At 36.4% G+C, this 12,841-nt stretch overlaps 1 protein-coding gene across 1 annotated transcript; it reads left to right on the top strand.

Annotated features, from left to right (window-relative positions):
- Window positions 1-1,038: 1,038 nt before the first annotated feature.
- Window positions 1,039-12,622, top strand: oacyl (O-acyltransferase like). The gene is made up of 15 exons (XM_081390105.1): window positions 1,039-1,426; window positions 1,875-2,008; window positions 2,213-2,291; window positions 2,501-2,636; window positions 4,788-5,020; window positions 5,180-5,347; window positions 5,449-5,551; window positions 7,060-7,161; window positions 7,268-7,433; window positions 7,550-7,629; window positions 8,755-8,865; window positions 9,502-9,625; window positions 9,722-9,908; window positions 10,252-10,394; window positions 12,130-12,622. The coding sequence occupies exons 1-15, from the start codon at window positions 1,273-1,275 to the stop codon at window positions 12,226-12,228; spliced, it is 2,019 nt and encodes a 672-aa protein (XP_081246231.1). The 5' UTR covers window positions 1,039-1,272; the 3' UTR covers window positions 12,229-12,622.
- Window positions 12,623-12,841: the final 219 nt, after the last annotated feature.

The raw sequence follows: 12,841 nt of genomic DNA on the forward strand, positions 1-12,841 counted from the left end.
AAATTAGTTCAATTAACTTTTATGAGTTTTTAGAACTTTCTTTTTCTTTTGAGTTCACAAAACTAAAACATTTGAAGAAATCTGAATGTTTCATAGTTTTGAGTTTTAAGAACTTGTTTCTTTTAATTTAGACAAACTTAAATATAACTGAAACTGGACTGGGATTTCTATTTCCCAGCATGCTTTGCCATGGCACTCAAAAGGAAGAGTAAATGCTAAAAATTAAATGTAATAATATTTTTGTGCAAGATTAATGTTAAGTGGGAGGTTTAGTAGTGTTACTGCTTTGCTATGCTAATTAAGAAGAGTTTGTAGTACAGTATGTAAAATGTTATATATTGCAATATTCGTTCAGCAATTGTTATGCTATGCTAATAGTTAACAATGCTTAATACTAATGCAAAGCAATAGTATTACCAACAAGTTAGCATTTGTTGAATTAGCTAATTAAAGCTTGACAAGTTTCCTCTAATGAAAACTTTTAAGTTGAGATCATGGTGATTTAAGTTAAATGAATGAATGAGCTTACTCAGATATTTCAAGTTAAGAGCAATTAAAATGTCTGAGGACAAAATTAAAATAAAAAGTTCTGCTTACTTTGAATTTCCTAACTTAAAAATATTGATGTAACTTATTACCTCTTAGTTTTGCCAGCTGCAGGTTTACAGTGCACTGTAGTGTAAATCTAAGGCATTAGAGAAAATATCATTTTATAAAATTTCTTCTGTCTTGTTAAACGTGCTACATGTTAAGATTCATTAATCTTTCTGCCTTAAATATTTGTTAATATAAGTGAATTTTTCTGGCAAATGTTTCTCTTAGACTGAATGGAGTTCTCATTAAGGTGTCACTGAAATATCATTGTTTTGTCTTTTGTTTCTCCTCACATGAGACAATGATATTCAGTTAGAGTATGTTACTATATAATGTGGATTGCATAGCATAGATTTGGCCTTGGAAGAACCTGATCAGAAATATTTGAGTTTTTTTTTTCTCTCCAAATTTTGTTCTTCAGGGCAGAGAACTAATCATGACCACATTCACAAAACAAACGTTGTGTTGTTGTCGAGGTGTTCATGGCCTCCCTGTGGTAAAGGGCTGATTATGTCTGGTTGGGTGTGATGGCCAGACTAGCATCCAAGCGTGCCGATTTGATTTCCATGGTCATTTTGAATGACGGGTCACATGTCCACCTCTTCTCCCATCATGTGGTCAGGTCTCACATTATTTAAACCAGTGAAACGGCCAAAATGAATCACCGTAGGCTACAAGATGTCACGGTCAACATGGAGGGCTGTCACTCTGATGTACCTGTTCGTTTTTCACGACGCATGTGCCTGGAACGTGTCACAAAAATGCACGGGTGACACAAAAGCGTTCCTTACGGAATTACAGAAAGAAACTCCAAGAAAATACGCAGTTTTGAGTAAGTAATAATGCCAGACTTTTACTGAAGCATCACTTTTAAACCTCTACTTGAATGGGGGTCATGTTTTCTGGTTGAGCTTAGCTTTTTATTTTACTCCCAGAATCATGAACGTAATTATTGACTGACTTTGACACATTTTTTGTGCTCATGGAACTCTGTTATCAGGCATTTTAATTTAACAATATTAATAATATTTGAAACCTTGTTTAGTATATATTAGAAGTGTTTATATGTTAAATTTTGATTTTATGTTTAATATTTATTTTAATAATTTCATTTAAAAAAATGGTATTTTTTAAAATATATTAATTTTTTATTATATATAAATATATACATACAAACATACAGTATACACACACACACACACACACATATATAATATATATATAAACATAGCATGGTTTGATTGTTTTTAATTTCCTCTGTCCTGCTCCACTTCTTGTAGTGTATGATGCGTTTGGTAAGATAGGCAGTGATGTTGAGGGAGGGAACGTGAACAGACCTGGATCTCAGAGAGAGTGTCTGTCCGTGGAGGGCCCCGAGTTCAGGGGACAGTACTGCCAGGTGTTCCTCAAACAGGTACGGGTACACTCACACAAACAACATGTACACCTCAATCCACAAAGAAAAAAATTATTTTATAATATTGCATCTTTTTTACAATAAGTGTGTAATGTATCATGCCAGTGTGTGATACAAATATTGCAATGTGATTAAACAACCCGACACTGTCTGGAATGGAGATGAAAGAGTGATCGTTGGTGATATTTTTCTGTTGTGCAGGACAGGGTGGAGTACTTTGTAGGTGTCTGTGTTCCAGACTCTTGTACAGAATCAGATGTCCAGACGCTAGTGGTTTATGGTGAGTGAAATCATTGTGTCTGATGTACACAAAACAATTATGCCATCCTTAAAATGTATTTTTTCATTGCATTAGACAAACAGTTAACCATGTGTAATTTATTTGAAAGCAAGATACACAAATTAGAGATTTACTATGGTTCTTTATCATTTTTTGTGTGGGGCATACAGTATTTACACCTGTCTACATTTGTGTGTTTGTTTCTGCAGAGGCATTTGAACAGAAACATATCTCTTTGCTTCCTTCTGTGCCTTCAATCTTGATGTCGGATTCCACATTGGGCATATTTATGACTCAATGCCTCAGTGATTCCCCCAATGTTGACCTGTCTGCTATAGTCTGCCTGTGAGTAACACACAAACACACACACGCTCACGCACACACACGTTATATATTTGATTCCACATTACAAGTCAAATTAAAAAAAAAATTGAATAATCCAACAGATTAAAACAAATCAGCACATTGTTATGGATCATACAGTTCTAAGGGTACAGGAAACATTGCCTTTTCCAAATAAACACCCTTCCTATAGTTGCTGAGATTGAACAGTACTTTGCCAACTATTTGGCCCCTGTTTTAGAAATCCCCCCAATGAAAACTCCACGCCAGCCTGTGTACATGACCTAGACTACCAAACACTAGCACAATAAGCTGGTATTTGTACCCATGTCTCAATGGTAGATATCAATGATTGATATTTTAGAGTCTTAGAGCTGTAAGAGTCCTTCATAAACGTCAAAAGCACATGACACCTCAAATAGTGTAACTGTTTTGCCATTCTGAAAGATATTAACAATATGTGGTGTATTAGCATTTCCTAAAAAAGTGTTTGCAGGTGAGTTAAACCATTCAGACTGCTCATCAGCCACACAGGGAATCTGAGCAGCAATGAGGTCCACAAGTCTGTCATGTCTGGCAGTATATAGAGCTGGTAAGTCCCGCCCCTTCCGCTAACCCCAACTGGACCTCTAGGTTGAAAAATCGTCAATGCAAGTGAATGGGAGAAAATAATTATTTTCTGGTCCCGTTTGAATTTTGCCATGAATGTGGACATATGTTGTCTGTGAATTTTTAATATAATTTTTCGTGTGAAGAATGCTACAATTTAGCGGGTAGAAGTTTGATACGGTTAGACTTTGTGTGAGAGCACTTTGTGGACTACAACTCTTCGCTGCTTTCGACGCGTTTGATACGGGAATCTGAAGAAAGAACAGCCCATTTGGTTTGAATGGTGACATTTGGGTACAAAACAAACAGGCATCTCGATCTGTCTCTGTCTTAGCACCGCGATTTGACAAGTGGAGGGAAAATGTGTTATGGGGTGACGTCACATAGGCGACATGTAGTCTTTCTCGTTATGTCTTTTCCACAACTGCTAGCCAAAGAATCATACAATATACTGTCAAACTCGTAACATGAATGATTATATAAAAAATTCACAGACAACATATGTTCACATTCATGGCACAATTCAAACGGGACCAGAAAATAATTATTTTCTCACATTCACTTGCATTGACGATTTTTCAACCTAGAGGTCCAGTTGGGGTTTTATGGATGGGCGGGACTTACCAGCTCTATAGTCCTTTAAGTGATGAACAACTGTTCATGATGTGGGCTATGGGGTGTTGAGGGGGGTCATGCAGCATTCAGAAGGGCGAATGGGTGGAGGGAAACCACAGTGATAAGTTGTGTTTTGTAGGAAGAACCTGCAGACGTGCTTTTATACAGAAAGTGAGGATCTTCTCACTGATGGTGGCATTGCTGTAGATGGTGTGTGATACAGAGTGGTCCGCGCAGGGCAGTTTTGCCAACTTTCCCTGGAGCTTCAGACTGGACCAGTACTTCATATTTTGGGCTCTTTGAATAGACAAGAGAGTCTGCCTTGATGTTCTAGGCAGGAGCAGGTGAACAATGTTGTTATGGTGCAGCCTGGCTTCCACAATGACAGATGGGTCCTCTACGACTGCATCAGAGACCTCTACAAGTTGGTAGTGGGATGTCCCCACAGTTTAGTACCTGTCCTCCAGCATAGGTTGTTTAAGTCTGGCCAGTCTGATGACACACCAAATCCCTGTGCCGCTTTCCATTGGTCTTTCTTTTAAAACCCAGGAAGGTGTTTTGAGAGTTCATTGGGTTTTTTGGTTGTTCTGGGTGTTTGATTGGGTGTTGGTCGTTTTGGGTGTTTGCTATGGTGTTACTTGATAAATGCTAGGTTGTTATGGGTAGTTGCTTGGACATTGCTAGGTTCCAGTTGGCATGGTGTTTTTGAGACTATACAGTCGCTACGTTGATCTGGTGTTTGCTAGGGTGTTGCTAGGTAGATCATAGGGAATTCTGGGAGGTTACTATGTACATTGCTATGCAGTTAGGTGTTTTGAGTCTTTTGATGCAGTTGTTCTGGGTGGTTGCTAGGCATGTTGTTCTGGGTGGATGCAAAAACATTAATATGTGTGTAAGAGTTTTTTTTTGTTTTTTTTTTGTGTGTCTCAGGTTTGTTTGCTGTGCATTATTGGCACTTCCTCTCATAGCTTCCATTTATGTGGCGTTAATAAAAAGGAAGAGAATGAGAGAGGTGAGGCCAGCGGTGGGTTTTGCTCAAGCCTCAAACACCAACCAATACGGCGCTGTCTTGGCTAATGGCTCGGCCAATCAGAGTAAAGCATGCAGTGATGCCCCTGATGCCTCACAAAAGAGGAATCAAAATGCAGAAAATGACCAGCAGGGCAAGTACACACACAGAGACATATAGATACCCTTTTTCAGCATTTATAGCAAATGTGACTGTGTCTATTTTTCTCATTTTAATGGATTACTTTTTCACATTTCATGCCCTTTCCTCGCATTATTTCCCCCTCCTCTATCCTCATATTTTCTCTTCTCAGCGGTGTTATCATGCCTTCAGGCGCTCTCTGTGCAGAACAGCAGTCAGGGGGTGCTCTCCATGGAAAGCTCTGGAAGCAGTTATTCTTCTCTGAATGGCATCCGTATCCTCAGTCTACTCTGGATCATCTCAGGCCACACCGTGCAGCTCAGTGCCTGGAGTAACCTGGGTGAGAGTGAGGGGGTGATATCCGTATCCATGCACTACTTTGACTATGAATTGAGAGAAAAGTGTTATTCATGTCTTTCACTTGATTTTTTTTCCATGTAGATAATGATAAGAGGTGGAAGGACATGGTAGAGAAGAACCCTCTGTATGTCTTGGCCTTCAGTGGGCCAGTGTATCTTGCGGTTGACTCTTTTCTGCTGCTGGGGTAAGACCATCTTAGCAATAGAGCGCAACAGTTTGGTTCCAGAAGTAAAAACTCCATTCATTTGATTTTGAATGATAACTTATAAACCTTTAAAGACAGGCTTACTGTGAGCTACAAGGTTGTTGATCGATGGTATTTGCTTCTGTTGAATCAATTAGACTGCATTATATACTTTTTTGAAATTCCTATGGGAGAAATGAAAAATACTTCAGGAACCAACGCTGCTGAAGAAATGGGCTGTTGAACTGGCGCATATGTCATAGACAAAAGTATGAAACATATTGTCAAGTTAGCCAGGATAAATTAAAGCAATCAGGATCAAAAGCAATCTATGATCATCACAGTACTATCATTCACCTTCACTTGTTGGCTATTCATCCAAAAAAAAAAAAAATGGCTCTGTTTAAAATAAAGTGGCAGTCTTTAAAGACACTAATAATATGCTATTTTTAAGCCACATGACATTTAATATTCATTTATCGGTATTTAAGTGGCTTTTAAGATTCATAAACTTTGTCTAATGTTTTATGGGGTCGTTTACTCTACACCATTTTCAACTAAAAACTTTGTATGTTTTGGCCGTTCATTTACACTACAATGGCGATTTGGGGGACTGAAAACACTGAAAATGATAACGTTATTGTCTTCGTGTAAACTACAAAAACACAAATTTGTGAAAACGGTGACTTCATGCACATGCATATTATGTGTTGTTCAGTCTATAGGTGTGTAGTGTTTTTTTACACAGTGACATCGCCCACTACTGGGATGGCAGTATAATACAGCGTTTTTAGTAGCTTTTATGGATCCGTGTGTACGGGGATCGTTTTTACAACATTGTCATCTGTACATGAAAAACATTAAGGAAAAACGTTTCTGTTTTTAGTACATCGTTGTCGCGTAAACCTTAAGGCTTTTTTCATACAATTACTAGCGTGTTCTGGGTGGTTGCTGGGGCGTTGCTATGCAGTTGCTAAGATGTTTAGAGACATTTTATGTGGCTGCTTGTGTTTTTTGAGTGGTTGCTAGGATATTGGTAAATACTAGGTTGTTCTGAGTCTTTGCTAAGGTGTTGCTATGCAGTTACTAAGGTGTTAAACTTTTGTCTAACAGTTTTACAGAATTGAGAAAAGTTGTTGCCATATGGCAATTCTTTAATGTATTTTCTTTTTGGATATTCATTCAATTTAATGACATCATTATTTATTTATTTGGATTTGTTTTAAATAATATGCTTGTATTTATTCATATATAATATTGTACAGAAATGCCCAGCAGAATTGTGTTCAATTGACTTTTAACAGTTAGGATGGGTAGCAGGGGATTTATGCGTAACTTACTAAATTATGCCTAATTACAAGTGCATGTAGTTAATTAATATTGATCATTACTTATTTGTGTAATAGTGTTACCAAAACATTGTTTAACCATGTTGCATGACATAATCTCCAACTTAGAATAACTGGCTTATTAGTATTGACAGTGTGTTGTTTGTTTGGTTGTGTCAGTGGTCTACTGAGTGCCAAATCACTGCTAAACTCCATCCAGAGGTCAGATGACACTCTCAGCTTCAGTCTGGTGGCTCAATTCCTCTTCAAGCGGTTCAAGCGGTTAGTTTTTATCTTCATAGCTTCCAGTCAAGACATATGTTAGTTCTACACCAAGTTGTTTTTCTGATAATCATCTGCCTTTGGTATGTCATCTAATTCTTTCCAGTATTCAACCTCTCCACCTCTTCATCGTGTGCCTAACCATTGGACTCTTCTCCGTCGTTCAGAGAGGGGTCTTCTGGTTCATAGCAGAGGATGAGGTCTTCAGCTGTAAGAAATACTGGTGGTCAAACCTACTCCTCATCAACAACCTCTTCACCATCACAGACATCGTACGCCTGGGAACCTTTTGATTGATCTGATCACTTCACTTGTGTAATTGCAGCATATAGTTAAAAATACATGACATTATTGCAATAAAAAATAACGTAATAATTATTTTTTTAAGTGTGCACCCTGGACGTGGTATCTATCCATTGACTTCCAGTTCTATGCAACAACACCTTTTCTGATCTTCCTATACAGAATGTAAGTTCAGTCCTGTTGCCTGTATCATAAATACAGAATTTATTACCACACCACCCTTTATATCTCATGTTAGACATGTGGGTGAATTTGATGAAAACACGTCTCGGTCATGTTTAACCCTAAAATTAAAAAGTTTTTTTTTTTTTTATCATTACTAATAATTTTTTTCTTTTATTTATATTTTTATATATATATTAAATATTTTATTTAAAAAAAAAAAATTAATAAATGGTGATTTTCATTAGAAACAGAGTAAAGGCATAATAAAATAATAAAGTAATCTAAAAAAAATAGCTTAAATTAAAAGCTTACAACAAAAAGTAGCTGCAAATTATTGTAAATAGTTTAAAATAATACAAATTTTCCACATACACTATCGTTCAAACGTTTGGGGACATTACGATTTTTATTAATATGAGAAATAAGACTCATATGTTGACCAAGGCTGCATTTAATTGGTCAAAAATACAGTAAAACTGTAATATTGTTAAATATTACTACAATTACAACAAACTGTTTTCTATTTTAATATATTTTAAAATGCAATTTATTCCTGTGATCACAAAGCTGAATTTTCAGCATCATTACGCAGTCTTCAGTGTCACATGATCCTTCAGAAATCATACTAATATTTTAATATTGGTTCTCATAAAACATTTCTTATTATCAGTGTTGAGAATAGTTGTGCTAATTAATATTTTTGTGGAAATTGTGATACATTTTTTTAGGATTCTTCATTCAACAGAAAGTTCAAAATAAGATATACAAATATTGTATATTGTATCAAAATAATTTATTTGAAACCGAAATGTTTTGTGACATTATAAATGTCTTTGCTGTCACTTTTGATCAATTTGACGCATCCTTGCTGATTAACAGTATTATTTTTCAAAAGCTTGAGATGATGAATATGATTTAAAAAAAGAAAGTAAAGAGAATGCTATGCAAAATAATTATTAATAGTTCTAAACTATCGGCTTTGTTTTCATTAAAAAAAAACATGATTTCTCATTTCTTTCTTTGCGGTAAAATATGAAATGTTCTCGACAGGTTTTGTGAGATTCACCCATGTAAAGGCTGCCAGTTGTTTCCAGGTCATAATCAACATCTCTTGCTTATTTACAGAAACAAAAGTGTGCTTGTCGTTGTGTCGTCGGTTCTCCTAATGCTCTCCAGTGTAACAGGAGCCCTGATCACCGGTTTCCTGCAACTCCCTGTGCACCAGCCAACCACACTGTAAGAGATCCTTTTTTTTTACTGCATCACTAAGAAAACACTCCCAATGAGACGAAATCACACAGGCAAAGCAGGCATTTCTAAAACACTGATTATGGACTCTGCTGCCAATGCAATACAGTCAGTTTTAATACCAATAATCTGGTCTTTGTTCCCTTAAGGGATAGTTCACCCAAAAATTTCCCAATTTCTCTCTCTCATGTTTATCAAACCTGTAAGACTTTCATCTTCGAAACACAAATGAAGATATTTTATATGAAATCTGAGAGATATCTGTTCCTCCATTGACAGCCTACGCAACTACCACTTTGACGCTTCAAAAAGTTCATAAAGAGATCGTAAAACTAATCCATATGAATTGAGCGGTTTAGTCAAAATTTTCTGAAAAGACTCCATCGATTTATAAGATGAACAGATTAAATTTAGACTTGTATTCGCATATAAACATTGATCAGCGAACATAAACAGAAGCTCAACTGAACCTACTTGACATACGAGAATAAACCTCACTGTTTTTTTTCTGAAGCTCAAATGTGCTACGTAACACGAGAATGAACCAAGCGAACATGCTTGAGCTTACATTTAAACACTTAAATGTAATTCATTGATATTCTGTACTGGTTGACTTGTTTTCAGGGCCTACGAAAGCTATTTTCAGTATTACTACAACAAACCCTACACTAGATATGGACCATATCTGCTGGGCATTCTTGCTGGAATATACATGACAACCAAGAAAGAAAGACTTATAAAACAACAGGCAATGTGTTAATACTTTTTACTTAGTCACAGTATTCGTTTTTACATCAAAAATGAGTTTTCAGTCACTTAACGGATCATTTTTGTTATGTGACAGTGGCAGGTAGTCATAGGTTGGCTCTGTTCCCTGTCAATCATGGCCGTGTTAGTGGGATTGGCCTATGTGCTGAGAGAAGTCCCGCCCTATCCGTCCCTTCCCCATGCTGTTTATCAGGGGATACATCGCTCGCTCTGGGCCCTGGCTCTGGTCTGGATCATCCTGGCCTGTGAAGAAGGACACGGGGGTAACAAGAAGAGCTTTGAAAAGTCAAATTGAAGTAAAAAATTATAATTAAGGCATAACGTACAGTCAGCTAATCATTATTGCAAAAAGCAAACCATAACAGGAGTGGATTTGTTCATTTCTGTGGTAAAGAGTAGCTGATAGTACATCTTCAAACACTGATTTGAATTGAAATTAAATGAAAGAGACTACATAGTGGTATGAGGCATGAAACCAGCTGTGTAATAATAACAAATCATTTTAATAAGCACCTTTCAACCTTAACTAATTAACTGCCAACCAAATAAAAATGCATGTAAGTGGTGTCTGTTAAAACATACCTAAATATGTATCTCTCTGCACAGGGTTTGTGGATAAAATTCTGTCTTTAGGACTGTGGGCTCCCCTGTCTAACATCAGCTTTGCCTGTTATCTGATCCACCCCATTATTATTATACTGTACAATGGCAAACAAGAGACAACCATGCACTACACAGACTTCAACTTTGTAAGTATTCTCTTCAAATAAATGAAAATGAGAGCATGCAGGACAGTTAATAATAAAATCTTGATGTCAATATATATATATATATATATACATTAATGAAGGTTAACACATTGTTCATTGTTAGTTCATGTTAACTAATGTGGTTAACTAATGTTAACAAATGAAACCTTATAGTAAAGTTTTACATTTTTTTAAAGGGGCTATATGTAGAATTCAGTAACCCCTTGTTATTAGTGACACCGGTGGCCATTAAATGAACTGCATCCAGCAACTTATTGCTCTTGGCCAAAACAGTGACTGAACGTGATTCAGCAGCATCATTTTGACAGATGAGCTTAAAGGAGAACTCCGGTCAATTTTAACATTGAGCTAATTTTTTTGTACATTTGGAGTGCTGTCAGTACAGAGAACAACGACAAAAATCGGTGTTGCCTACACCATGTTATCCTCTTTTTAAAATTTGCACCCTGTTGACTTCAATGGGGCAAGTTTTAAACCTGCTTTTAGCCTCTTAACATCCTTGATGTGTCATTACAAGTGCACAGCTAATGCCCAGCGCACATACCTGTATTTTCTTCCTGTTTTCGGTCGAAGTCCATAGTAATCAATTGTCGAGTTCACGCGCGTGATCATAGGTAACTAAACCTATGCGTGTGAACTCGACAATCGATTACTATGGACTTCGACCGAAAACAGGAAGAAAATACAGGTATGTGCGCTGGCTGAATAAACATCATTTTTATTCATATCTTTCACATCTACTGCAGTCAGATTCACCCGTGATCACTCTGAAGGAATCACTCACATTAGCTGTGCACTTGTAATGACACATCAAGGATGTTAAGAGGCTAAAAGCAGGTTTAGTACTTGCCCCATTGAAGTCAACAGGGTGCAAATTTTAAAAAGAGGATAACACGGTGTAGGCAACACCGATTTTTGTCGTTGTTCTCTGTATTGACAGCACTCCAAATTTACAAAAAAATGAGCTCAATGTTAAAATTGACCGGAGTTCTCCTTTAATTAAATCACACTGTTATGATAGTTTCCTTTTTATTTTCCCATGCTAACCGTCCCGAGTCCTTCACTTAAAAATCAGTCTACAGGCTTTCATTGACAACCTAGGAAGTCGGGGAAGGTCTTGTGTTTTTAAGTTTCATTACAAGCTGTTCCCACATTGGCAATAAAAAAGCTATTAATAGCCAACATGAAAATGATTACATAAAGCCCCTTTAATGTTTTTGAAAGATGTCTCTTCTGCTCACCAAGGCTGCATTTATGTGACCAAAAATACAGTCAAAACAGTAAAATTGTGAAATATCATTACAATTTAAAATAACCGATTCTATTTTAAAATGCAGTTTATTCCTGTGACGGCAAGGCTGAATTTTCAGCATCGTTACTTCTGACTTCAATGTCTCATGATCCTTCAGAAATCATTTTAGTATGCTGATTTGCTGCTCCATAAACATTCGATTATTACCCATGTTAAAAAATGATGTTCTGCTTGAGGTTTTGGGAGAAACTGTGATAAAAAAAAAAAAATCTTCAGGATTCTTTGATGAATAGAAAGTTCAAAAGAAATTAGTTTGGAATGGAAATCTTTTGCAGCACTGTAGGCTAAATGTCTTAACTGTCACTTTTGATCAAGTCAAATCATGGTGAACTGTTCATTCTGTTTCCGGATGCCATTTTTAATTAGCATTTTGTCTTCTTTTCTCTCGTTTTCTGTCCTCAGTTCTACCTGTTTCTGGGTCACCTGCTGTTGACAGTCTCTATAGGTTACATGTTAACTGTGCTAATTGAAAAGCCGTATCTCTTCCTGTCGAAACGATAAGTCCTGCTTCATTCCCTCAAAACTGGAAGGTGAAGAGAAGATGAGCATATATTTAAGAGAAAAGAGAAGATTTAATTACATTATATTTATTCATTTATTACCCTTGTACTTCATTTCATTCTGTGAAAGCTGTAGATTACGGTTTATGAACAGTGTTAGAGAGCTTTGCTGTTGTCATTTGAATGCATAAAATAAATGATAGCCTATGTTGATGTACAGAATTAATAGAATTGAAAAGTTCAATGCTATAGAGTGTATGCTGACATATAATGACAATGCTTGTTTTTTTTGTTTTTTGTTTTATAATGTAAGACTCAAATTAACTGTGATGGTACTATGGTATAATGATGACATCAAATGGTATCAGCATTAAATATTACAACAGCCATTTTTTTAGGTACTTTTTTGTATGCATATTATACAGGAAATGTCTCCTCTGCATAATGGAATGATGTCATGCATGAAATGAGCTGATGTCATGCATGACAAACACGAGTACCTCAAGTGTGAGCAACTCAAGACATTAAAACTCTGACCAGACTTCAGCATTTGAAGTGCAGTTTGGGTGACCAGTGACCACATCTTAATAGTAGGAAGTGAAAGATGATTCATG

Source organism: Scardinius erythrophthalmus, assembly GCF_964197995.2.
Source record: "Scardinius erythrophthalmus genome assembly, chromosome: 17".
Lineage (NCBI taxonomy): Eukaryota > Metazoa > Chordata > Actinopteri > Cypriniformes > Leuciscidae > Scardinius > Scardinius erythrophthalmus.